This window comes from Anthonomus grandis, chromosome 23 (genome assembly GCF_022605725.1).
Source record: "Anthonomus grandis grandis chromosome 23, icAntGran1.3, whole genome shotgun sequence".
NCBI classification, from domain to species: domain Eukaryota; kingdom Metazoa; phylum Arthropoda; class Insecta; order Coleoptera; family Curculionidae; genus Anthonomus; species Anthonomus grandis.
The window spans coordinates 584439-610838 of NC_065568.1; the positions used below are offsets into that span (position 1 = coordinate 584439).

Genomic DNA, 26400 nt, shown 5'->3' on the forward strand with positions numbered 1-26400 from the left:
TCTGAGAGTGAGACAGATACAGCTGTAGCCTCATCTCGGCGGGAAATTGGTTAAATCAGATCCGAACAGGCTAATAAAAGGAATCTGTTCCAGGCATCAACCGATTCCAAACTCTCTAAAGAGGGAACTTTATGGACGGTCGTTCAAACTAAAAAAAGGAAAAAAATTTCAACAAGCCCGCAAGATGCAGAAGAAGAAATGTACCCAAAATTAAATAGACTCTCCGACCTAATCTTAACTCTTCACAACTTTACTAAAGAGAACAGGAACGTTCATGTTAAGGTCAAGGAACATGCTATGGAAATGAGGTCCGCCATAGCATCAGTCAAAGCAGAGTGCCGAAACAACAAACTTAAGATGCAGGAGATGGAAGAGAGTTACCAAAAAACGGCTAGCGGTGAGCTAGGAAAAAATAAGGGTGCAGCAAGCAAACAACCAGTGTAAGAGATGCCAACAAACTGAAAGCTTCCTCTTAGAATCCAAAATAGAAAACTTTGAGGATTTTGAAAAAGTTTCAAAATTTGAATGGAATTCAAATAACTATCAGGTCACTAAGCTTAACAAATCTGACATACTAAAAATCAAGTGGAAAAATTTCTTTTTTTTGGCAGGCGCAGACCCAAAAAATAGATCAAACAATTGCAAGCGATTTTTGGACCGATTTCCGGAAACAGCGGAAGGAAACACAGTAAGGAGTGGAAGTATAAATACAATCGAACAATGCACAAGCTACTTGGACGAAAATGGCCAAAAAATATCCTTAACTAAAACGGTGACAGCTGCCTTTATTTCTCACAATGAACAGGGCAGACCAAACATGGAGAAGACATTCAAAACCTTAAGAGAAATAAAAAATAGGCTTAGCGCTGACGTAAAGGAACTTTCATCTACCATACCTCCTGGTATAAAATCTTACCAGGAGTACAGAAAGATGCTAGAAGTGATTTCTATATAGTCTATTCCTAAATAAAAACGAGAATTTAGAAGGGAAAAAAGAGAGGACGGAAGCGATTATTATTGAGAGTAATAATAAGTCTTATGCGGAAACACTTAAACGTATGAAGGAAAACATAAAAGACTCAGATACAGTGAATCAGATACAAATGGCAAGAAGCACAACAAATGGAGACCTTTTAATATCTGTCACAAAAAAGGGATTGGGCAGCGAAATAAAACAAAAAATAGAAGATATCGTTAACGGAGAACATAAAGTGAGACTACTCAACCCAAAGGCACAGAAAATGTTGCATATACATGGCATCGACACAATATCAACTATAGAGGACATCAAATATGCCCTAGAAGCGACTGGTAGTATAGAGGATCAATTTGAAGTCAAAGCTCTTCGTTCAAATAGGGGCAATTCACGATCAGCGACAATCAAGGCTAACCGAGAAGATGCCGAAAGACTAATAAAACACGCCAGAGTACGAATTGGTTTCAACATCTGCAGAATACAGGAACGAAAAGATTTGATGAGGTGCGGCAGATGCTGGGCATATGGGCATCGAAACACAATGTGCAAAAACACGAGAACTAAATGCTGCCTAAGATGTGCCGAAGAAGGACATATACGTGATCAATGCACAAAAAATGCTTTTTGCCCGCTATGTGAAAAGGAAGGACATGCAACTGGAACTGCAACTTGTAAAGCTTTTAAAGAAGATATGCTAGAAAATAAAGAACAACAAAAATTCCGATCTTCACAATAAAAATCTTACAAATAAATACGAATCGAAGTCTTGCCGCGCATGATATGGCAATGCTCACGGCAAAAAAGAACAAATGCGACCTAATTTTGATAAGCGAGCCTAATTTGAAAAAATTTAAAAATAATCGTAATATATATAATAACGAACCAATAACAGCTGCTATCATTAATGTAAGCCAAAACTTGACTGTGACAAAATATAGGACTGGTACATATTTTGTATGTGTGGAACTAGAACATTACTCTATATATAGTATCTATATCAGCCCTAACTGCACAATAAATACGTTTACACAAGGCATAACGGAAATTGAATTTGATATAAAAAATTACACTCAAAATAAAAAGATCATAGTAGCGAGTGATTTTAACGCTAAGAACCCACAATGGGGTGGAGAAGTGATAAACGAACGTGGGAACGTGCTAATGGAATGGTTCCTGTCCCTCGGACTTAACGTCATTAACAACGGAATATCTCCCACTATGGAAAGGTGGAATGGCTCATCCTTTATAGATATAACAGCAGTCTGTGAACAAATTATTACAAAAAATCCCGTATGGGGAGTCATAGATGTACCATCTATGAGTGACCATAACTACGTTATGAGGCAAATAACAGATGGTACAATGGCGCCGAAAGTAATGTATACATTTGGTTTCACAAATAAAGAAAAAATGAACACTGATTTTCAACAAAAAATCCAACACCACCAAGAAAAAGACAGACCAATATGTTTAATAAACTGCATCGCAAAAGTCTACGAAAATCTTATTAAAAAGAGAATGGCGGAGGAAATAGAAAGTAAGGGGTGTATAAACCATGCGCAGTTTGGTTTTACCAAGGGAAAGAGCACAATGCACGCTATCAGAGAAATATGCAATACAGTGCGAGAACTAGAAGGTACATATCACGCCCTAGTTCTTTTAGACGTCAAGAATGCTTTCAACTCTGCATCATGGCCATTAATTATACGCAAACTCAGAGAGAAAGGAATAAGCACGTACCTTATAAACATTATTGCATCTTAAAGACAGGAAAATCATAGTAGCAAAGGATATAGAAAAGGATATTGGTGGCGGAGTACCCCAAGGATCTGTACTTGGCCCGCTACTATGGTTAATTTTATACGACGATGTCATGACCCTACAAAGACCCAAGGTAAAGCTGATCTGCTATGCCGATGCCTGGCAATGCTCGTATCATCAAAGGTTCCAAGGGAACTAGTAATAATCACAAACGAAGTCTTATACGAAATCGACCTATGGATGGAATGGAACGCACTTCAACTTGCCCCCGAAAAAACAGAAGCCATTTTGTTATGTCATAGACCTCAAGGAGAAATACAGTTTAATCTAAATGGAATTGACATCAAACCAGTCCCAATAGTAAAATACCTTGGTATGACACTAGATCGCCATCTAAATTTTGGAAAACATTTACAAGAAGCACGCAAAAAACTAAACTACACTAAAGGTCACCAAAGCACTAATGGCAGTTCTCCCCAATATAAAAGGTCCTACATCAATGAAACGTAGAACGTTGGCAATGACAACACAGTCAATAATGATGTATGGAGCACCGATTTGGGAAAGAGCAGCCAATTTTACTAAATATTTGCAGACCATAAAATCTACACAAAGACCAATGGCTCTGCGCATATGTAGCGCATACTGTACAGTTTCCACAGATGCAGTACTAGTCCTGGCAATTCTATCTCCGCTGCATCTACTTGCACAGGAAAGAAAGGCACTTATGGAACAGGGCAGCAACACTGAAGCGGATAAAAACAGGGAAAGAGAACATACTATTCAAAAATGGTAAATAGAATGGGAAAGATCAGAAAAAGGGCGCTGGACATATCGCCTGATACAAAATATCAAAAGATGGATAGACAGAAAGTGGGGAGAATTAAATTACTACACAACGCAATGTTTTACAGAGCATGGAACCTTTAGTACATACCTTCAAAAAATAAAAAAGAAAACAAACGATAAATGTTTATATTGTCACGAAAGGGATGACGCAGAACACACGATTTTTAAATGTGACCTATGGACGGAAAATAGAAATATATTATTTAATACTACAGGGAGCCTAAACCCGGAAAACCTAGTAGAAAAAATGTTAAAATCAAAAGAAAACTGGAGAAAGATCGAAAAATTATTAGAGACGATAATGCAAGAAAAAACACAGCTCAAATTAGAATTAGAAAATAGTCAAGACATATAGTTCTCTAATAGAGAAAAATACGGCCCGGGGTAAGAACTGATGCGAAATCCAATAGGATAATTCCAGTTCAAATGCTTCCCCTTCCATCGGCAAAGGGGCCAGCGGTGTTTTAGTGGGTATGGGATGGGTCTAACCGAGTCCCACAGTGCTGGTTACATTTTCTCATCACTGTAACCAGCGTAAATGCATTTCATCGCTATACAAAAAAAAAAAGGGTTAGGTTGGGTTGGGTTGGGTTCCCCTTCGAGGAGCCGCTAGACCTTGTCGCTGATGGAGGGGGCTCAGACAGCCGTCCAGCCTTAAACACCCATTGTGCCCGGTTGGACGACTGTCTGCAAAGGACGGCTCAGGCGCTTACTCGTAGCGCCTCCTAAAAAAAAAAAAAAAAAAAAAATGTTATCCAGTACTCTCACCCTACTTACCCTGTAAACGCTATCCTTATCACACGGTTTCGCTGCCTGGCAGCAACCACTTTTCCCCTCCGACGCTATTAGGTAACGAGGGCTAGGAGACTCCTTTTCTTTCCACCATCCTACCTGAAAAAAAAAATTAAAAAAAGAAAAAAAAAATGGATATATCGACTATGACATGGCAATGGACACGGAACAAAAAAACCTACTAAAATGAAAAATACAAACCAAGAACCGAAGTTTACGGTGCAGGGGAGGGACACCTCAGTACCGGTCGGTGCCGCGGGTGAGCGAGCAGGCCCCGCCCGACCATCAGCAACCTACTGCCCAGCTCCACTGACAGGAAACCAGGTCATAGAGCAGAATAGCGCGACTGGAACCTCTCTGAAAGAAAAAAGGAAGAAATCCAAATCCTGTAAATGTAATAAAAATGATGGCAAGAAACAGAAGCAATAGTCTGACCGCCTGTGTTTCACCAAAAAATGAAAAAAACAAGAAAAATATCAGATACGTCCTTTGACAGATCACTAGAAATGGATGATGAACCATACAAGAAGTCTGATCTGATGACTGATCCTGAACGAAACCATTGACAACATAATTCTAGCCAGCGAGTTTTTAAACAAACACATTGAAAATAATACAAAAAGAGAAGTAAAAGAAGCAAACATAAAACTAAGAAGACAGGTAGAAGTACTAAAGCAACAATGTATAAAGGAATTACTAGAAGATATTAAAAGTGAAAAAATAAAGAAAATGACTTTCGAGGTAGACAGTCAAACAAGTCCAATAAAAAACAGGGACACAGAAAACACTAACACTAACGAACAAGTAAATAAATTCAAAACAAGAACAATCGGCACACAAACATATGACAAACACCAAGACTTTGTACATGAAGAAGACCTGCAACGTCAAACAGCTACGAGGACTAGAAAAAAATATCAAACAAAAAGTTTGAAGAAGGGGTCTTCAAAAATACAGAAATCATAGTAGGAAACCCAATAAATATTGCAACGCCTCTACTAAAGTTATATTAGTAGAACCAAATGATCAGCAGATGGAGAAAGGCATACAAAGCCAATATAAAATACGATTCCCTGAAATCGAATACACGGTGGAAGGCTACGAATCTTTAGAAGTCATTACAAAAACGAAAACTACAAAAGGCTGCTCAGAAGTCACACACAAACTAGTAGTTATAAGGTATAACGATAATGAGGCAGAACTGTGGGAAAACTTAATCATGCTAAGGGACTCTCTGGACAACAATGGGATGGTGACTATACACCAGATACAAAACTGCTCCACAAACTACCTTAGAAAACTGGTCGAAGCAATCTTCCACCAAACAAACATAAAGATCCAAATATACACCACCGGACAGCATGGGGAAAACACAAATAGGGCAAGTAACCAAGGTCCACGGATACGAGAAAGAGAGACCTATGCGATAATAGTGGATAATAAAAACCAGGACTACTCCCAGGTACTTAAGGAGGTAAAACAAAAAATAGGCAAATCTGAGCATAAGGAATGCATTAGGTCGATAAGGACAACTAAGACAGGAAACCTGTTAATTACAACTGAAAAAAACTTGGAAGCATTACAAAACATAGAATCGACACTCAAACAAAGTTCGCTTGAAGTTAGAACCAGCACGGGCCGATTATCAAATGATGAAGACAAAACAACAATATTTATTAAGGGGCTGGAAAAATCTGCCGAAAAACAAGAAATTATTAATGCTCTTCTAGAGAAGGCTCCAACTCTAAAAAATGAAGATATTTCGCTTGGACAAGTAAGAGAAGTCGCAAATTGCACCTTGACAGCCAGTGTTAAAATCCCATCGAAAGAGGCAGATCAGCTGACCCAAAATAGATTTCTCCGTGTAGGGTTAGTGAGATGCATACTACAAAAGCAAATTCGTATGGAAAGATGTAGTACCTGCTGGTCATACGACCATAATACACAAAATTGTGATGGACCAAATAGAACTTCACTGTGTTATAGGTGTGGCAAAACTGGACACGCTGTTAAGGAATGCGAAGAAGATGAGTACTGCCCTCTCTGCCACATCCCTGGGCACAGAGCGGGTACTGCAAGATGCCATACATTTAAGAGGTCCCTCTCTAATAGGAGAAGAGAGGATTCAAAAAAGGTACAAGCGCAAAACTCTGGTAAAGGGAAGAAGGTCACCGAGCTAAAATTAACATCAATCGGTGTAGAGCCGCACACGACCTGCTCTATAGTGATATTACAAAAAGCCACCTTGACATTTTCCTCTGACAGGAACCGAATATAGCTCTAAGTAAAAATTTCATATGTGATCTCGACACTAATATTTTTATCTACATTGACCATAAGATTACAACTGTTAAAACCTCTATAACACCTAACCTAACCTAACTTAACCTAAGGACACGGCTTTGCTGCGGTGGAATTGGAAAACTGTGTCCTGTACTCTGTATATATGTCTCCAAATGTTGAGGATGAAAATCTTGAGAGACTCCTCCATGATATCAGTACCCATAGAAGAACTACGAATAAAGAAGTTATTCTAAATGCAAAGACTCCTATAATTGGGTCTAAAATACAAAACGCCAGAGGACAAATCCTCTCTGACTGGATAGCATAGGAGGAACTTGTAGTAGCCAGCCAGGGAAACGACCCTACTTTCTTGAGCTCTACGGGCAATTCGCGCATCGATTTTACCTTGACGTTACCCTTAATCTACATGAGAGTCGCTAACTGGAGGCTGGAACAACATGCCGAAAACCTAAGTGACCACTGCTCAATTCTTTTCGAGGTACATGGGCAAAACAAAACGGACAAAAGGGCAGAAGAATCTGTAAAATGAAAAATTTTGCCGAGGACTCCGGTCTTACAAAAATAACAGACACAGATATAAGAACAGAAGATTATACCGACGTAATACGAAAGCTATGCGATAAACACTTTAAGCAAATTAAACCAAATAGCCCAAACCGTAAACCGCAATACTGGTGGAATGAAACAATAAATATAATAAGAAAAAACTGTACTAGTCTAAGAAGAAAAATCATGCGCATGAAGAAACAAAACAAGCTTACTGAAGAAGCGCTAACAAACTACAAAGAAACAAAAAAGCAACTTAAAAACGAAAAAAAAAAAGCAAAAAACAAAAATGGAATGAGCTCTGTAGCGACCTTGAAGAAAACATATGGGGTAGATAGAAGCAACAAAGAAAATCGGTTTACAGTGCAGGGGAGGGATCCCCCGTACCGGTCGGTGTCGCGGGTGATGAAACAGGCCTGCCCCGACCGCCAGCAAGCTACTGTTTATCGTCCTCGGTAGGGAACCAGGCTGGGACGAGGACTGCAACTGGAACACCACCACAGACAGGGTTAAATCCCTTTGAAAGAAGGAGCTCGATCCAAAGAACACCACCTAGTATGAACGAAGATACTCTAGTAGCAGAAAAGGACATAACTAACCCAAGCAAGAAGCGAAAGGCGTGCACTAACAGTCCACCCCTGGCAGAGCGCATAAAGGACATCGAGACTTCCCCGAAAATCAATGATTTACAAAAAAAGGTAGGGGAAATGGAAAAATTTATCTCTGAAAATAGAAACGTACACAGAGAAATAAAAGATATATTTGCACATATGAAGTCCCTGTTAAGAAGCATAGTACAGGAACACAAATTAGACAAACTATTAAAGACAGAACAAGAGGTGGGCTACAAAAATGAGATAAAAAAGCTAGAGGACCTGATTATTCTTGAAAGAAATAACTCTAAAGGAACAAATATAGCATGCAAAACTTGTGAAACAAAACCGGAAAAACAAAACAAATTAGACACCATAGACACAGAGATGCCATATAAACATTTCCTTATAATTGTGGATAAACAGTGGGCAAATAGTATTTTTAAAAATACTAAAATTAAGATCGGCGACCCTACAGACTGTAAGGATTCTAAAGTAAAAGTTGTCTTCGTAGAGCCAAAAGACGAAGAAATGAAAGAAAGCATTCAAAGGACATACCGATTTAAATTTCCCGAACTAGCAGAGATTAAAGACGATTACGGTACTCTGTATCGGACTACCAAATACAAAACCGATAATGGAGATATTAAGACTGAAGAACAAGAGGTGGTCAGAATAAAAATAACTGAGTAACAAACGATATAGGCACAGCTCCAAAGACTAAAAGAGGCCTATATCGGGCATAAATGTATTGCATTACATCACATCAAGTCAATGACACTACAAAAACTTCAAAAACTGGTTGAAGCGGTGTTCCATGACACTGAGACAATGGTAATAATATACACCACAAGTCAAAAAAGCATGGAGGGCAATACAAGAAAAATCTTAAGCCAAGAAAGAAATAAGGAAGGCAGTACTTACGCACTTGTTGTGAACAAGAAAGGACAGGCCTATAAGGATACACTGGTGGAAATAAAAAAGGCAATCACAGACCCGAAAATCAGGGATATCATAAAGAGTGTACGGTAAACAAAGGACGGATCAGTGCTAATCATTACTGAGAAAAAACAAGCTGAGACCATAGCTCTACAAAATACCATAGCGGCTATAAAGGAAAGAGTTCAAGAGTCGCACACCAGCGTAAAGGGCCTAAGCCCGGAGCTACCACAAACCATACACCTAAAAGGTATGGATGAAACCACTACAAAGGAAGAAGTGATAGAAGCCATAGAGTCTAAGTTAGGAAAATTAAAAGACACAGAATTTAAATTAAGCGAGTTTCGACCAAATGCTGGCAGCACTTTAGCGGTATCACTATCTCTAAGTGACGCTAACGCTGCTAAGCTGATCCAACAAGGTGATATAAGAATTGGAATCGTAAGCTGCAACATGGAGGAGCGGATAATACTGACTAGATGCAAAAAGTGTTGGGAATACGACCACGGAACCAAGAACTGTATGGGCGTCGATAGATCTTGCTTTAAATGTGGGGCTATGGGCCATCTTGCTACAACATGCAAAAAAGAAGAGGCCTGTCCTCTATGCAGACAGACAGGGCACAGGGCAGGATCTGGGCGATGCGTCATATACAAGAATGCCCTTGCTACTCAAAGAAAAAGTATAAGAAAAGTAAGAGAACAAGCTGCTCAAGACAACCAAAAAGAAGAAAAAAATATTGACAAAGACATAATCTGCGATAATGCTATTATGCTAAACTAAATATATAAAATGGCGCTGAATATTCTATAAATAAACACAAACGGCTGCCTGGCCGCCCATGATATGGCAAATTTTACAGGCCTCCAAAAAAAAATGCGACTTTATATGTGAACCACACAAGAAAAAATGTCAAAGCAGAAAAAACATATATCAAAACGAACAGGCCACTGTAGCTATAATAAATTCAAGTAAACAATATTCTGTTATAAAATAGAACCAAGGAGAACACTTTGTGAATGTGCAAACCATGGCATTTTCACTATATAGCGTATATATTAGCTCAAATTGCACATATATGTAGAATTTGTCGACTGCTACTCAACCTACTTGAACTAACGGACTTGGAGTTGACAAGAAATAGAGCCAATCTGACAAAAATAATAATAATAACAGGGGATTTTAATGCTAAGAATCAATATTGGGGAGGTAATGTCACAATAAAAAAGGGACTGCACTTCTAGAATGGATAATGGCCGTCGACCTGCAAGTCCTAAATGATGAACTGTACCCACTCCAGAGAGATGAAATGGATACTCATATATAGACCTTACAATGGTATGCACGAAACTAAGTAATAATAACGCTACATGGAAAGTCCTTGATGAATCAACAATGAGCGACCACAACTATATAAGGACACAACTACAACTCGAAAATCCCAGGCGGCAACAAATTGCCACCCATATATTTAACCATAGGTCAACATAAAATGCAATATAAAAGGGTGGACAAGAAAAGAGTGCTGGACTAGCCTATCTCGCGGAGAGTGGTCGTGCAAGTTCTTTAAAACAAAGTAAGTAAATAAAATAAAGCTCAGGGGCGCCAGTGACCAAATTACCCTTAAAACACCCCTATAGAATTTAAGTAAAGGGCCACACAATACTTACTATAAAAACTACTGCATAAAATAAACACCCAAGTATCTACGAATTTTAAGTCTTGTAAAAGCTCTGCCTCTGGAAATTAGGGTCAAATAAAAGCTTTAAAATTTATTTTCAAATGACAGGTAAATTTAATTCAAATTTAGGTTGTTAATTATATAATTTTAATTGGGGGAATAACCGTAAGGTTATGAAAATATCAACACTACTAAAAAAACGAGCTATTATACCATGATATTACTTAATAAAGCTTATAAAAAAATACAACAAAGATAAACCCACCTTATTGTGATCACAATTTGGTTTACACTTCTGCCGATATAAAAAAATAGAAAACTGTGTTATCACACCTTTTGTGTCGATAAGTAATATCTTAAGCACTACTTTTGAATAAAATAAATACTTGCAAAAATTACACTTTGGACACGGTAAGTTTTCAATTTAGCCTTAATTTAAGTTACAAAAGAAATATATATTATTCAATTTATTTTCAGCATATAGGCTGCACCAAATTTACAAAAAAAACGACTTATCTGGGAGCCTGGGACACCACAACAGACTCAAGGAAGCGAGGACACCATCAAACAACTGGACATATCTGGAGCTTCATTATACCAAACTAACTTTCATCCAATCTGGAAACTGGAGACCAACGAGGAAGAATATAACTGCTTTGGATCTTTCTTTTCACCCTATCCTTCAACCCTAAAATACCCCAGTACCCACGTAACTTTTGTCATAAATTTAAGAATAAATATTTAATTTAAATTTAGAGTACTTATTTAATTATTTAATTTGTTGTAATAAAATTTTAGAAATAAGCTATTATGTAATAAAATTATTCTTTAGTGTCAATAAAATGTACAGTTAATATCAAAACTTCAAGATGAATAAAGAACTTATTTTTAATATTTTTGGCTTATTATTTATGTCTTAATATTAATAAAATTATTACAAAAAATAGGTTTATCTTTTACTTACACAATGGTGAAATTTTGTGGCTTTTATATACTTTTTTTTTACACTTTCAGAATTCAGCAATGGGAAAGCAACAGAATTAATAAAATTGTTCTAGCTTTCGAGTCCTCCAATATAAATTGATTTATTTAAGCTAAAAATAAATTTAAACCTATTATAGTCACCCAAAAAAACCAATTAAGCTGGAATAAAGTCTCAGAAACTTACCGAAAGATTTTCTATGCTACTATAAGACCAAAACCATTTATCCTGACCAAAGTCAGCAAATGAATTTCAAAAGAACTCCTACAGAGATATAATTCATTTAATTTGCTAATTTTGTAGCTATTAATCCACAAAGGAACGCAAAAATTACTAAAGCGTTAAATTGCCACAAAACAACGATTTTAGTCTGTACTAGTTGCACAGAAGTGGATCTGGGCAGAAAATGACCGATGCTCGGCGGTTTACCGTGAGCGAAAAACCCAAAAAAAACGAAGAACGCGTACAAAGAATGCCAGACCAGGATTCTTTTCAATCGACTATTATTTATACAGGATGGCTGTGAATTAAATAGTAATATACAGTTCGATAATTTTTAATTGTTTGATTAAATAGTTAAGAAACTTTGTTTTTAAAGAATTAGATTAATATATAAAATGGTTTAAACAAAAATTAACCGTTACAATTCCCCCCCCACTAAAAAAGGAGGTTTACGTTAAGTAAACCGAGAAAACTAAAACTATCTTACGACCTATTTACTCTAATCTACATCATCCGTAGGATGCCGCTTTAAATCTTTTATGTGCCATACTCCACAAGACTTTCCATCATCATTTTTTAACTCATAAGTCCAAGGACCTAATTTTTTAGCAACAACAAAAGGTCCTATAAATCGAGGAGCTAGTTTAGCCGTAAAATATCTTGATGCGTCAGATAAGACATAATTTCGACGCCACACTAAATGATTTGGCAAAAGTTCTTCTGGCCGACGCCTTAAATCATAAACTTTCTTATTTACTTCATAAGCCTTAACTAATTTTTGTTTAACTTCCTTAAAGATATCATGTAAGAGCTCAGAATACTCACTTGGTAAATTTGATCTATCAAAAGAGATAGGAAAAGCTACCGTATCTATTGATTCATTTTTGATCAGAAGTTGCCTACCAAAGACCATAAAGTTAGGAGAATATCCAGTCACCTCATGAACTGAACCACGAATTGCCGCTCCAATACGATTTAAATGTTTATCCCATAAGCGATGGTTTTCAGATACAATAGACATAAGCATAGTTTTCATAATTCTGTTGATACGCTCGGTAAAAATAATAAAATAAATTAAAAAATAATAAGTTAAAAAAATAAATAATAAGTTAAATAAATAATAAGTTAATAAAATTAATAAATTAAAAAAATAATAAAATAACGTAGTCCTCTATTAAACGACAAATTGAAGCACTAGTTGCTGCTCTCAAGGGAAAAATTAATGGAAACTTTGTAAAACAACACACAACAACCAAAATATGTGTATAACCCGAAGTTGATCTTGGAAGAGGACCAAACAAATCTGCACAAATTAATTGAAATAGCTTGGAAACTGATGCCTGAGGACTAAGCATTAATCCAGCAGGAGCTTTCTGTTCAGGTTTAACTGAAATACACACCTTACAACGTCTTACAAAATTGGCTACATCAGAGCGCATTTTAGGCCAATAATATTTTTGACACAAAAGTTTGTAGGTTTTAAAGATAGCACATGACAATAAAGATACCACATGACAATATGTGTTATGAATATCTTGAATTAAAGTTTTTCGTTTATAACGGGGTAAACTTCACGCCAAAAGTCATTATCTTGAGCCAAAGCAGAATGGTTTGTCTTAACATGCTTGAAAAGTCGAGAACCGTTTAACCTAAAGGTTGAATATTTAGTCGGATGTGATGAAACTTTATCAAGTAATTTTTTGAACCACTTATTGTGGCTGAGTCTAAATCGGAGGATTGACTAATCGTGTCAATAACAGGTACTGTTCGAGACAAGGTATCGGGTACTATATGTTCTTTGCCCTTTCTATGTACAACTGTGTAATCATATGCTTGCATTCTAATAGCCCAACTCGCTAGACTGCCTGTGGGATTTTTCAGATTATTGAGCCAACAAAGAGAACTGTGATCTGTAACTACAGTGAATTTAGAGCCTTCTAAATATGGTCGTAATTTTTCTACATTTCAAATAACTGCTAAACATTCTCTTTCTGTTACTGTGTAATGTCTTTCATTCTTGTTTAGTGACCTAGAGATATAAGTAATCACCTTCTCACCTTCTGCTTGCTTTTGTGACAAAACCGCCCCTAATCCAAAGACTGACGCATCTGTCTGGACGATAAATGGTAATGAAAAATCTAGACAGGAAATAACTGGAGCATTAACCAAACAGTCTTTTATTTTTCGAAATGCCTCCTCACAGTGATGATCCCAAATGAAACGCTGATTTTTCCTAGTAAGTTTTGATAAAGGAGCAATTAAAGAAGAGAAATTCGGAACGAATCTTCGAAACCATGAGATAACACCGATTATTTGACGAACTTCCTTGACAGTCTTTGAAGTTGAAATATTTAATATACTGCTTACTTTCTCCGGGTCTACGTGTAGTCCGTTTTTATCCACCACATATCCTAGGTATTTTAGTTCTGGTCTACAGAATTTACATTTTTCCTTGGAAACTGTCAAATTTGCATCTTTAAGTTTTTTAAAAACTTGCTTCAGGATTTCAATGTGTTGTTCAAAGGTTTGTCTTATAATACAGATGTCGTCTTGATAAACTATTACATATTTCTCTAATTCGGGGCCAATAACTTGGTCAATTAAACGTTGCCATGTTGCTGGAGAGTTTGATAAACCCATTGGCAAACGACAAAACTCAAATAATCCTTTGCCTGGTATTGTAAAGGCTGTAAGGGGTCGCGACGATTCTTCTAATGGTACCTGAAAAAAGGCTGACTTAATATCTAGTGATGAAATGTAGCGTCCATCTCTAAGTTTATCTAAGGTTGCTTGCACATAAGGTATGGGATAGGCATCTTTGACTGTGGATTGGTTTAACTTTCGATAATCTACAACAAATCGCCATGAAGCATCAGATTTTTTAACTTATAAGATTGGTGAAGACCAAGGGCTGTTACTGGGTCTAACGATTCCTTCTTTTAAAAGTTTTTCCAATTCACCATTAATATTCTGTAACATTACAGGAGATACGGGATAGTATCGCTGTTTTATGTACTGCTAGAAATCTAGTTTCTACATGTGCCAATATGACAGGCATAAGTAAAGCAACAATTTACAGACTTCTTAGTGACAGAAAAAGTGAAAACCGTGAGAACTTGCCTAAGAAGAGTGTAAAGAAAACTGCCGATAGGAAGCCGATAGCAGTTGATGAGACAGCAAAGCATATCATCAGGAGGACAGTACATTCATTTTAATTTAAGAATGAAATCCCAACTATCGACAAAATTTTGACACTTATAAAAGAAGACGAAAATGTACCAGAAATGGGAAAAAAAAATTATGGAAAATTTTACACGAATTACATTTTTCTTGGCAAAAGCAAAATAGAAAATCTATTTTAATAGATAAGAAGAAATAGAATAAGAAGAAATAGTCTGTTGGAGAAGAAAGTATTTAAGGCAAATTAAGGAGTATCGAAAGGAAGAAACATTTATTATTTGGATGAAACCTAGCTTAACGAAGGACACACCGTGAGCAAGTGCTGGCAGGATAAAAATATTGGAAGCTCCCGTCAAGCTTTTTTAGAAGGTTTATCGACTGGCTTGAAGTCTCCTTCTGGTAAGGGCCACAGATTAATAATTACAAATAATGGGAGCTATAAAGGATTTTTAAATGGCGGTCTGTTTGAATTCCAATCGAAGTCAACTAAGGATTACCACGAAGAAATGAACACATAAAACATAAAAGACATGTTGTTGACGAAATGGCAAATCAACACAATATAACTGTACTTCGTTTGCCACCTTACCATTGTGAATTAAATCCTATAGAGTTAAATTGGGCTCAAGTAAAAGGATTTGTGGCTAGAAATAATAAAACCTTTAAATTGAAAGATGTGAGAGAACTTCTGAAAGCAGCAGTGGATAACGTTACCCAAGAAAACTGGAGCAATGCTGTGAATCATGCTATAAAAGAAGAAGAAAAGATGTAGACCCTCGATAATCTTCTAGAAGAAACTGTAGAACCCTTAGTTATAACAGTGAGAATGTATGATTCGGATGAAAGCGACGAGAGTAATGAAATGTGTGATTTATAAATTGATTTTTTTTTTTTTTGTATATTTCGTAAATATTTTTATTGTAATATATGTAAATATGGTTAATAAATTAAAAGATCCTTATATTTATGTACCTTTCTTATAAATGACAAGATATGTTTGGAGAGTTGCATTTATTATTGGTTGGTATTAAAAAAAATGAAATTTTACAACAATTTTTTAAACATTTAAAAAACAATCAAATTGCGGTATTAAACAAATTTTTGCCGGCCCCGGCAGCGCGGTTGGTATGTGCCTGCCTAGCAGTCGTGTGGCTCTGGGTTCGAGTCCCAGATTTGGCATGGTCGGTTGTGAGTGTCCGATTTAGTTTTTAATTATAGAGGTTGTTCCAATTGGAACTCGTGACTAAATGTGCTCAGCACAAGGTCAATAAATAAATAAAAAAAAAAAACAAATTTTTATATTTCATTTTATTTGCCACAGTTTTATAATGAGGCTTTTCCGTTTTTAAGAAATGTTTCTTGTTAATTTAATAAATATATGTTTCTACCTACCAACCATACTTTTTCTAAAAATCTTTATCTAATAAATAATAGATAAAATCCAACATTATTTATAAATTTTTCATAACAGATAATTAGTTAACTTAAAAATTAAAATCAATATCCATCGACGGGACGACACTGGCAACCCGTTTGTCATAAAAATGAACTCGAAACCATTGTTCCGAATTTTACGACCTATTGTATTTGAGACCATACAGGACTTAACATTAAAAATACACTTAAAATTGGTAAAAACAGCCTGGTTTAACATTTTGTTACATGTAGAAAAATGGAAGACTCACCCTATATTTATGCTACTTCTGCATAAATAATGAGGCACTGTGCTCTCACCAAAAAGGAAATAGAGTATACCCAAAAATATTTAATTTATTTTTCAAACCGAAAAATTAATTTTTAGTCTTTTTAATTATTATTTTTTTTTACATATATGTATTTTAAATCCAAAGTAACAATTATACCGGACAATCCGCCAAATATATATCAAAAATTTTAATTAAAATTCAAACAATCAAAACTAAAATTTTTCACCCATCAATAAAGGATATAAACATTCAATATTACTTAAACGCTACAAAATTTATTATTAAAATCGTATTAATTGCATTGTACCAGCATTTCTGTAAAAATAATATTTTAAAACAGCAAATCTCTTGTTACCATGCACAGAAAATACCAAAATTCTACATAAACATCAACGGTATTATCATAAAAACTCAACGCTTATACCTTAACAATACACAAGAATTTCTCAACAACAAAAAAACAACGCACAATTTGAACCGAAGATTGACCAAAACATGCTACGTTATAAATATAAACTCGAAGTCTTTTATTTAAATTTTAATAAAAGAAGATTATGAATTTTTTTTTTGTTTTCCAAACCTAGTTTTGTTTTAATCTACTAGGAAAAAATAATCCTTTTTTTTTGCAGATATCCCAAAATACCAAAACCAAAACACTGAAAACATTATTTCAATAAGAAAAAAATTAAACCCTATTTTCCAGAGCTAAAAATATAATAACACACGTTTAGGGCGCCATTTTGCCACCCATATATTTAACCATAGATCAACATAAAATACAATATAAAAGGGTGGACAAGAAAAGAGTGCTGGGCTAGCCTATCTCTCGGAGAGTGGTCGTGCAAGTTCTTTAAAACAATGGAAGTAAATAAAATAAAGCTCAGGGGCGCCAGTGACCAAATTACCCTTAAAACACCCCTATAGAATTTAAGTAAAGGGCCACACAATACTTACTATAAAGACTACTGCATAAAATAAACACCCAAGTATCTACGAATTTAAAGCTCTGCCTCTGGAAATTAGGTCAAATAAAAGCATTAAAATTTATTTTCAAATGACAGGTAAATTTAATTCAAATTTAGGTTGTTAATTATATAATTTTAATTGGGGGAATAACCGTAAGGTTATGAAAATATCAACACTACTAAAAAACGAGCTATTATACCATGATATTACTTATTAAAGCTTATAAAAAAATACAACAAAGATAAACCCACCTAATTGTGATCACAATTTGGTTTACACTTCTGCCGATATAAAAAAATAGAAAACTGTGTTATCACACCTTTTGTGTCGATAAGTAATATCTTAAGCACTACTTTTGAATAAAATAAATACTTGCAAAAATTACACTTTGGACACGGTAAGTAAAAATAGGTAAGTTTTCAATTTAGCCTTAATTTAAATTACAAAAGAAATATATATTATTCAATTTGTTTTCAGCATATAGGCTGCACCAAATTTACAAAAAAAACGACTTACCTGGGAGCCTGGGACACCACAAAAGACTCAAGAAATCGAGGACACCATCAAACAACTGGACATATCTGGAGCTTCATTATACCAAACTAACTTTCATCCAATCTGGAAACTGGAGACCAATGAGGAAGAATAGAACTGCTTTGGATCTTTCTTTTCACCCTATCCTTCAACCCTAAAATACCCCAGTACCCACGTAACTTTTGTCATAAATTTAAGAATAAATATTTAATTTAAATTTAGAATACTAATTTAATTATTTAATTTGTTGTAATAAAATTTTAGAAGTAAGCTATTATGTAATAAAATTATTCTTTAGTGTCAATAAAATGTACAGTTAATATCAAAACCTCAAGATGAATAAAGAACTTATTTTTAATATTTTTGGCTTATTATTTATGTCTTAATATTAATAAAATTATTACAAAAAATAGGTTTATCTTTTACTTACACAATGGTGGAATTTTGTGGCTTTTAAATACTTTTTTTTTTACACTTTCAGAATTCAGCAATGGGAAAGCAACAGAATTAATAAAATTGTTCTAGCTTTCGAGTCCTCCAATATAAATTGATTTATTTAAGCTAAAAATAAATTTAAACCTATTATAGTCACCCAAAAAAACCAATTAAGCTGGAATAAAGTCTCAGAAACTTACCGAAAGATTTTCTATGCTACTATAAGACCAAAACCATTTATCCTGACCAAAGTCAGCAAATGAATTTCAAAAGAACTCCTACAGAGACATAATTCATTTAATTTGCTAATTTTGTAGCTATTAATCCACAAAGGAACGCAAAAATTACTAAAGCGTTAAATTGCCACAAAACAGCGATTTTAGTCTGTACTAGTTGCACAGAAGTGGATCTGGGCAGAAAATGACCGATGCTCGGCGGTTTACCGTGAGCGAAAAACCCAAAAAAAAACGAAGAACGCGTACAAAGAATGCCAGACCAGGATTCTTTTCAATCGACTATTATTTATACAGGATGGCTGTGAATTAAATAGTAATATACAGTTCGATAATTTTTAATTGTTTGATTAAATAGTTAAGAAACTTTGTTTTTAAAGAATTAGATTAATATATAAAATGGTTTAAACAAAAATCAACCGTTACAAAATCTATAAAAATGGATACACAGATGCCCTTAAGATGACCATAGAATTCAAAAAGGAACTGGTAGAAAAAAGAAAAACGACAAATATAAAAAAATATAGTCAAATGATCAGAAACGCACATAGAAAAAGCACCCCCAGAATACGATGCAGCGAGGATTACCAAATGCCCTATTGGTGGACAGAGGAGGTAGAGTCAAAAATCTTGAATACCAAACACAAAAGAAGGGAATTTCAAAGGTGCAAAAACGCAGAAGAACGAGAACAACATAAAAACATTTATAAAAAAGCTAAGAAGGAGCTAAGGAAAGCAATCAATAAGGCAAAGAAGCGTTCATGGACGAAATTATGTGATGAATTAGATGGCGACATATTAGGGCAGGCGTATAAAATAGTAATGAGTCAACTGAAGCAACAAATTCCCAAGACAAATCTAACCGCAATAGAGAAACTATTAATCTTAAAAGAGCTCTTTATACTCCCTAAAAAAGAAACAGGTTTACCCCTTGAAAAGTATAACTGTGATAACGAAACTATGGGTGATAGCGTAAATGACTGTGATATTTTCGATACCAATGAAATTTTAGAAGCAGCGGCAAAGCTGAAGCCTAAAAAAGCCCCGGGCCCAGATGGGATATCTCCGGAGCTAATAAAGCATCTTGTTAAACACAATACTGAATACTACAGGGAACTATTTAACCAACTACTGGACTCTGGTACATTCCCAAGAGAATGGAAGCAAGCAAAACTTATACTTATAGAAAAGCCAAAGAAAACTCTAACAGAATCCCCAAAATACAGACCAATATGTCTCATTAATACTGTGGCAAAAGTAATGGAACATCTAATAAAATCACGACTATTAAGAGAAATAGAAGAAATAGGAGGATTTAGTGAGACACAGTATGGGTTTGTTAAAGGCAAATGTACAGTCCATGCAATAAAAAAAATACAACGATGCGCAATGCAGCCAAACACGTATCACGCCCTTATACTATTGGACATTAAAAACGCCTTTAACACTGCTTCCTGGGAAATTATTATAAAAAATTTGAGAGAACTAGATATTAGTGATTATCTAATTAAAATAATAGAATCTTATCTAAGCGACAGGACAATAGTTATAGACAAAAACTGTGAAGAAGAAGTCGGAGGAGGAGTACCACAGGGATCGGTCCTTGGTCCCACAATGTGGAATGTCCTTTATGATGGCATAATGAGAATTGCTGTCCCCGAAAATGTGCAGCTTATCTGTTATGCCGACGATATTGCAATGATGATCTCGTCCAAAAATAAAAATGAATTAATGTGGAAAGCAAATGAAGCTCTCCACACAATAGAGATGTGGGTGATGGCAAACAAGCTTCAAATTGCGCCTGAAAAAACAGAAGCTATTCTTCTGGGACATAAATGGCAAAAGGATATATACTTCAGACTAGGAAGAGAGAATGTCACACCACAAAAGCAGGTAAGGTACCTAGGAATAATCCTCGATAGACGACTGCAATTCGGCAAGCACATTGAGGTCACATGCAACAAGGCCAAAAAAGTAATAAGGGCACTAAATGCTGTTCTCCCTAATATTGGAGGGCCGACAGACCAAAAAAGAAAAATATTGGCAATGGCTGTACAGTCCGTGATCTTGTACGGGGCACCAATATGGCGCGCATCATTAGCAAGCCAAAGAATACTCAGGGCAACAAAAACTATACAAAGGCCTATGGCTCTCAGAGTATGCAGCGCCTATTGCACCGTTTCAACAGATGCTATTTTGGTACTGGCAGGATTACCCCCACTCCATCTCTTGGCTGAAGAGAGATCCAGACTTTTCCGATATGGAAGAACAACCACGGCTGCCGAAAAGGCGACTGAAAGAAATGTCACGATGCGATTATGGCAACAAGAATGGGACATTTCGACAAATGGCCATGAAATATTATGACATGGATCCATAGAAAATGGGGGGAAATTAAACTACCACTTGACAGCATTTCATGGGTCATGGCACCTTCGGCAATTATCTAAAAAAATAAAAAAGAAACAAAATGCACTGTGTTTCTTTTGTGAACAAGAAGACAGCGCAGAGCACACGATATTTACATGCACAAAGTTTACACAAATGAGGACTACTTTGATAAATAACATTGGAACAATTAACCCAGAAAATCTAATTGAAAAAATGTTAAGCTCCAAGAAAAAATGGACACTTGTCGAAGACTTCCTGACCAAAATCATGCTAACTAAGATAGAGTACAGATTGAAAGAAACAACGAAGGATAAAAGGCAAAGCTAGATATTATCAGATGTTTAGTCAACTCCATGACAGTTCCTGGTAATATTGTATCAGCTAGAGAGGATAGGGTTTTTAGTGGGTCTGAGTGAGCTCCAACCCCACACTCCTCTGGGCGATAGAACAGAGGGTCGTCTGATTGCAGATTTTCCCAAACCTCTATAAAAAAAAAAAAAAAAAAGGGTTGGGTTGGGTTCCCCCTCGAGGAGCTGCTAGACCTTGACGCTGGTGGAGGGGCTCAGACAGCCATCGGAACTTGAGTCTTGAGGGAGCAAGATCTGGTGGTTGTCTGCAAAGGACGGCCCAGGCGTTTATTTAACGCTTCCTAATCTACTTACCTTTGACTGTCCAGACTTACCTCTTAAAGTTAATTTCCTTAGTTCCCCTGCTCCCTGGAGCGGTGTTGTCTATCCCCTCCAATGCTATTAGGTCTCGAGGGCTAGGAGATCCTTTTCATTCCTCATCGTTTTTAAACGCAAAAAAAAAAAAAAAAAAAAAAAAAAAAAAAAAAAAAAAAAGCGACGACTATGGAGAACTTCTGAGAAGGACACTCGTTAAAAACCAAACTAATATGAAAATGTGGGAATCTGAAAACTATGTACCCCAGGAGGGTACGGCAGGAAGCTGCCGAGAATCCCTCTCTACCACGGTAGGCTGCCCCACGAATTCTGGGGGGGGCAAAATTCCGCGAAATAAAGAATATAAGCAAAATCCAATAGCAGCATGGGAGCTACAAGATATTTCCATAAGGAGAAACTCTCTCCCACGAAGCCCTCCGTGGCAAACGCCATACGTAGTCACGGAGTGTCGCGAAAGAGCTTGTTCAGAATCAGGTGCTGATTCTAAGAAAAGAAAAACCCATGACACGTCATATAATGAAGAAAACAATCCTTCCAAGAAGAAGACAAGCAATAGTGGCACAGGACATGAAGAAGACAGTACCGTCCATGAAACGACATTAATGCACGAAACAAAAATTACCCCGGCTATGGAACACCTTAATAAAAAAATCACAGAATTAATCCAATTTAGTAATGCAAACCAAAACACTCACAGGAAGATAAAAGAGTTAGCGAAGACAATAAAGGCAGGAGCTGTAAAGGTATTTACAGAATACAAAGGAGAAGAGATAAACAAACAAAAAAAGAGGGAAGAAGAAAAAAACACTATAGACGAACTGAAATTAAAAGTGTTCACCCTAGAAGCGGAAAAAAAGGCTCTTGGACATGGAACAAAAAAAATCCAAGGCAGTGAAACAGAAAAAGATAACTGGTGTGCAACTTGCAAAAGGAAAATAGACACAACAATATCATCTCTTGAAGACATAAAAGAGCTTATACAAAAGCCCTGGAGCCAAAGTACATATAAAAGGGCTGAGATAGAGGAAGGGGAAAAAATTAGTGGCCGTCCTGAACACACGATGCTTTTTGCCACGGATGAGGTCTCTGCTGAAGGAAACGTGACTAAGAATAAGAGAGGCCATTTAGAAGAAGGCTTGCTAGAGCGCTTCCCAGGAATCATGGAAGAAGAAAGCACTGAATACGACTTTGGGCACCTCATCGCTGTTGAAGAAGCGTACCGAGTCCGGTCCAGAAAAAATGTTAATGATGCTGGAAAGATTAGAAGCTTAACAATACTGTTAAGAAGAGCTAGCGATTCAGAACTGAATAAAAACGTTTTCCGAATGCTAAAAGAAATAGGAGTGCTGTCTAAAGACATGGGCATGGAGCAAGTCACCATTATTGCTCCAACATACCTAGATGTAAACCTATTCAGAAAAATTATAGAATGTGCCTTATATACAAACGCTGTTACAGTAAAAGTAAGCAATTATTGTAGAAAGCGATCAAAAAAGAACATATGACGAGATGCTAAGGAAGCTGAAGAAAGCTGTGGACAAAGATACCGTAGACCAAATCAAGCAAGTAAAGAAAACTGCTAACGGTAACCTCTTACTGCAAATTAAGGAAGAGTGTAGACCAGAAATGATAAAAAACAAAATTAAATCGGCATTCTCAGACAAATACAATAATATAGAAAGCAAAATAAGAACATCGGGAGGAAAAAATCTTAAAACAGTTTTCATTAGAGATATCGGCGGCACAACAACAAAAGAAGAAGTTGAATACACCCTCATAAAACAAGGATTCCTGCACAAAGACGAGAGTTCAGAGATAGGCATGTACGCAAATCGATATGGCGGCCACACAGCCGTACTTTCTCTTTCAAGCTGTTTAGCGGAAAGATTGCTTCAGCAATACAAGGTTAGGATCGGACTCAATGACTGTCGTATCCAGGAAAGGGTCAACATAGAGAGGTGTTATAAATGCTGGCAATTTGGACACTCGTCTCGTAACTGCACAAACGACGAAATTAACATGCAAAATAAGTGTTTTAAGTGTGGACAAGAAGGGCACCGTAAACCAGAATGTCAAAGCCAGATCACGTTCTGTCCCAGTTGCCAGGTAGAAGGACATCAGTCGGGCACATCCAAGTGCCAACGCTCCAGAGAAGCTATTCAAAAAGAACGGTGGTACAGACGCTCATCCTCGACTACCACATTGAATACAAATGACCAATAAAACTACAGACAACCTTTCTATACTGCAAATAAATGTTCAAAGGAAAGCAGAAGCCCAAAATCTAGCCCAAATGGTGCAACCTCTTGTGCATTCAAGAACCCAATCTGAAAATTACGAGGTTACCCAACAAGACATTATTCTCTTCCGAGGAACCTCATATAAACGCTGCTATCTACTGTAATAAAGGTAACTCAAACAGCTACGATATTTACAGCTATCATAAGCACATTAATTTTGTTTTTGTTGAAGGAAAAAATTATGGCATATACTCCTTTTACGTATCACCCAACTGTTCCATACTGGAATTCGATGATAGTATAAATGAACTTTTTGTACATGTTAAACACACAACAGATACTCGAAAAATACCAGTTATTATAACTGGCGACTTTAATGCAAAGAACGTCATATGGGGCGGCAGATCTACCGACCGACGGGGTGAAATAGTACATGCGGCTGTGACTTCCCTAGGCCTGGTGACTTTAAATGATGGACTTTTTCCAACACTCGCTCGACAAAATGGTACTTCTTTCACTGACCTCACTTTGGCCTCTGAAGCGTTGACAAGACATGACATAAAATGGACAGTACTAAAAGACGATGAGAGTCTTAGTGACCATAAGTTTATCTTAATTCAAGTGTCAACTAAGCCGCTGAAGACATGTAAGTATGTAGAGCGACTGGATTTAAAGCTATTTAAAGAAAATCTTACAAAAGCAACAGTCACAAACATCAACCCAAAAGATATAAACAAAACCATTAACAACATAATTACTGCACACAAATCATCCTGTAGCAAAATAAGAGCAGGTAACAACTACAAACTGCCTTATTGGTGGAATGACGATATCCAAAATGAGCTTAAAACTATGAAAAACCAACGCAGAATTCTTTTAAGGAAGACTAAAAACGAGGAACGACGCCTAGCTCTCCATGAAGCCTACAGAGAAGCCAGGAGAAAAGTATGTAAAATGATTACAACATCTAAAAAAAAAAATTGGCGAGAACTGTGTAGCAAACTGGATAAAGACATTTACGGCGACGCATGGAAAATAGTTAAGGGACAACTTAAGTTCTCTGGGCCTACTGTAAGCGTAAGACCGACTGAGAAGATAGAGACTTTTGAGAGTCTTTTCGCTACAAAACCCCATGCTGCGATGCCTGAAATTAGAAACTGCCACCCGCCCCTGGAAGTATCCGAGGAAGAGCTTACTACTGCTGTAAGCAAAATAAAACCCAAAAAATCTCCAGGTCCGGATGGTATTTTGCCAGAACATGCGAAACTAGCTATACTACAGTAAAAAGATTTTTTTCGAAAACTGTTTACAGAGTGCATCCAACAAGCATATTTTCCGCTTCCATGGAAAAATTCTAAATTAATTCTGGTGGAAAAACCCATAAAACCCGATAATAACACAAAAAGTTACAGACCTATCTGCCTCATAGATGTTTTAGGTAAAGTATTGGAAAGAATTATCACTCAAAAACTTACAGTTGAACTAGAAAAAACCGGAGATCTACATAAAAACCAATACGGCTTCCGTAAAGGTAGGTCTACAATGGATGCGACAAAACGAATAATAGATGCAGTAAAAGAGCACAGAGAGGATATTATTGCTATCATTTGCGTAGACGTTAAAAATGCGTTTAATACCGCAAGCTGGCCAATAATCATCTCCAAGCTCAAGAAACGCGGAATAAATCTGAATTTGGTGAGGATTATACGGTCTTATTTACAGGATAGGACAATTCAGCTGGATCGGAAAACAAAGCGTAAAACCACGGCCGGGGTACCTCAAGGCTCGGTCCTAGGTCCCGTGCTGTGGGATATTCTGTACGATGATATCATGGATCTTGATGCTGACCTGGACGGAGTTGAGCTCTTAGAACACTGAAAGGCTAGAATTAGTAAACAACAACTTTGTTTGAGTCCAACATGTGCACAGGGGCAAGAGGGGTGTTTTGTTTACAAACACATTTGCCGATTCTCTGTTGTCAAGTCGACGCAAATTTACAACGGAGGAAATTTTTAGCTATATTTTAACAACCATTATAACGTTAATTTAACTTATTTATGTTGTATTTTATAGAAAAATTTAAAATAAAAAGTATAAATACCACAATTAACCTATTTTAAGCATAAATATAATATCCTTAAGCAAAAAAAAAAACAAAATTATTAACATTCTTATCCCTAAAACTGCTTCTAAAAAATTTGAGGCGATAACACCGGAGCTTAAGCGCCTAAGCCATACGAGTAGTGTCATCTGTCAAACGGCCTCTTTGTTTATTTTCGGGATTCGTGTATTTTCATTAATTTTTGGTTTAAAAACGAAAAAGACCACATTTTAGTGTTTTTTTAAATTGCTAGGATGGCGAAAACTTGTGTCGTTTGTGCCGCATC

The 26400-nt window shown here is 36.3% G+C and overlaps 1 protein-coding gene across 2 annotated transcripts; it reads left to right on the forward strand.

The window, feature by feature from the left end:
* The first annotated feature begins 2409 nt into the window (after positions 1 to 2409).
* LOC126749267 (uncharacterized) lies at positions 2410 to 18357 on the forward strand. 2 transcript variants are annotated; one of them, XM_050458966.1, is made up of 2 exons: positions 2410 to 10336; positions 17975 to 18357. In XM_050458966.1, the coding sequence occupies exon 1, from the start codon at positions 5412 to 5414 to the stop codon at positions 6654 to 6656; it is 1245 nt and encodes a 414-aa protein (XP_050314923.1). In that variant the 5' UTR covers positions 2410 to 5411; the 3' UTR covers positions 6657 to 10336; positions 17975 to 18357. The 2 variants fall into 2 exon arrangements, with proteins under 2 accessions (XP_050314923.1, XP_050314922.1); XM_050458965.1 differs by lacking the exon at positions 17975 to 18357 and adding an exon at positions 10919 to 11335.
* The last annotated feature ends 8043 nt before the right edge of the window (positions 18358 to 26400 follow it).

Coding starts and splice junctions, on each gene's coding strand:
- LOC126749267 (XM_050458966.1), top strand. CDS start 5,412: ATGGAGAAAGGCATACAAAGCCAATATAAAATACGATTCCCTGAAATC.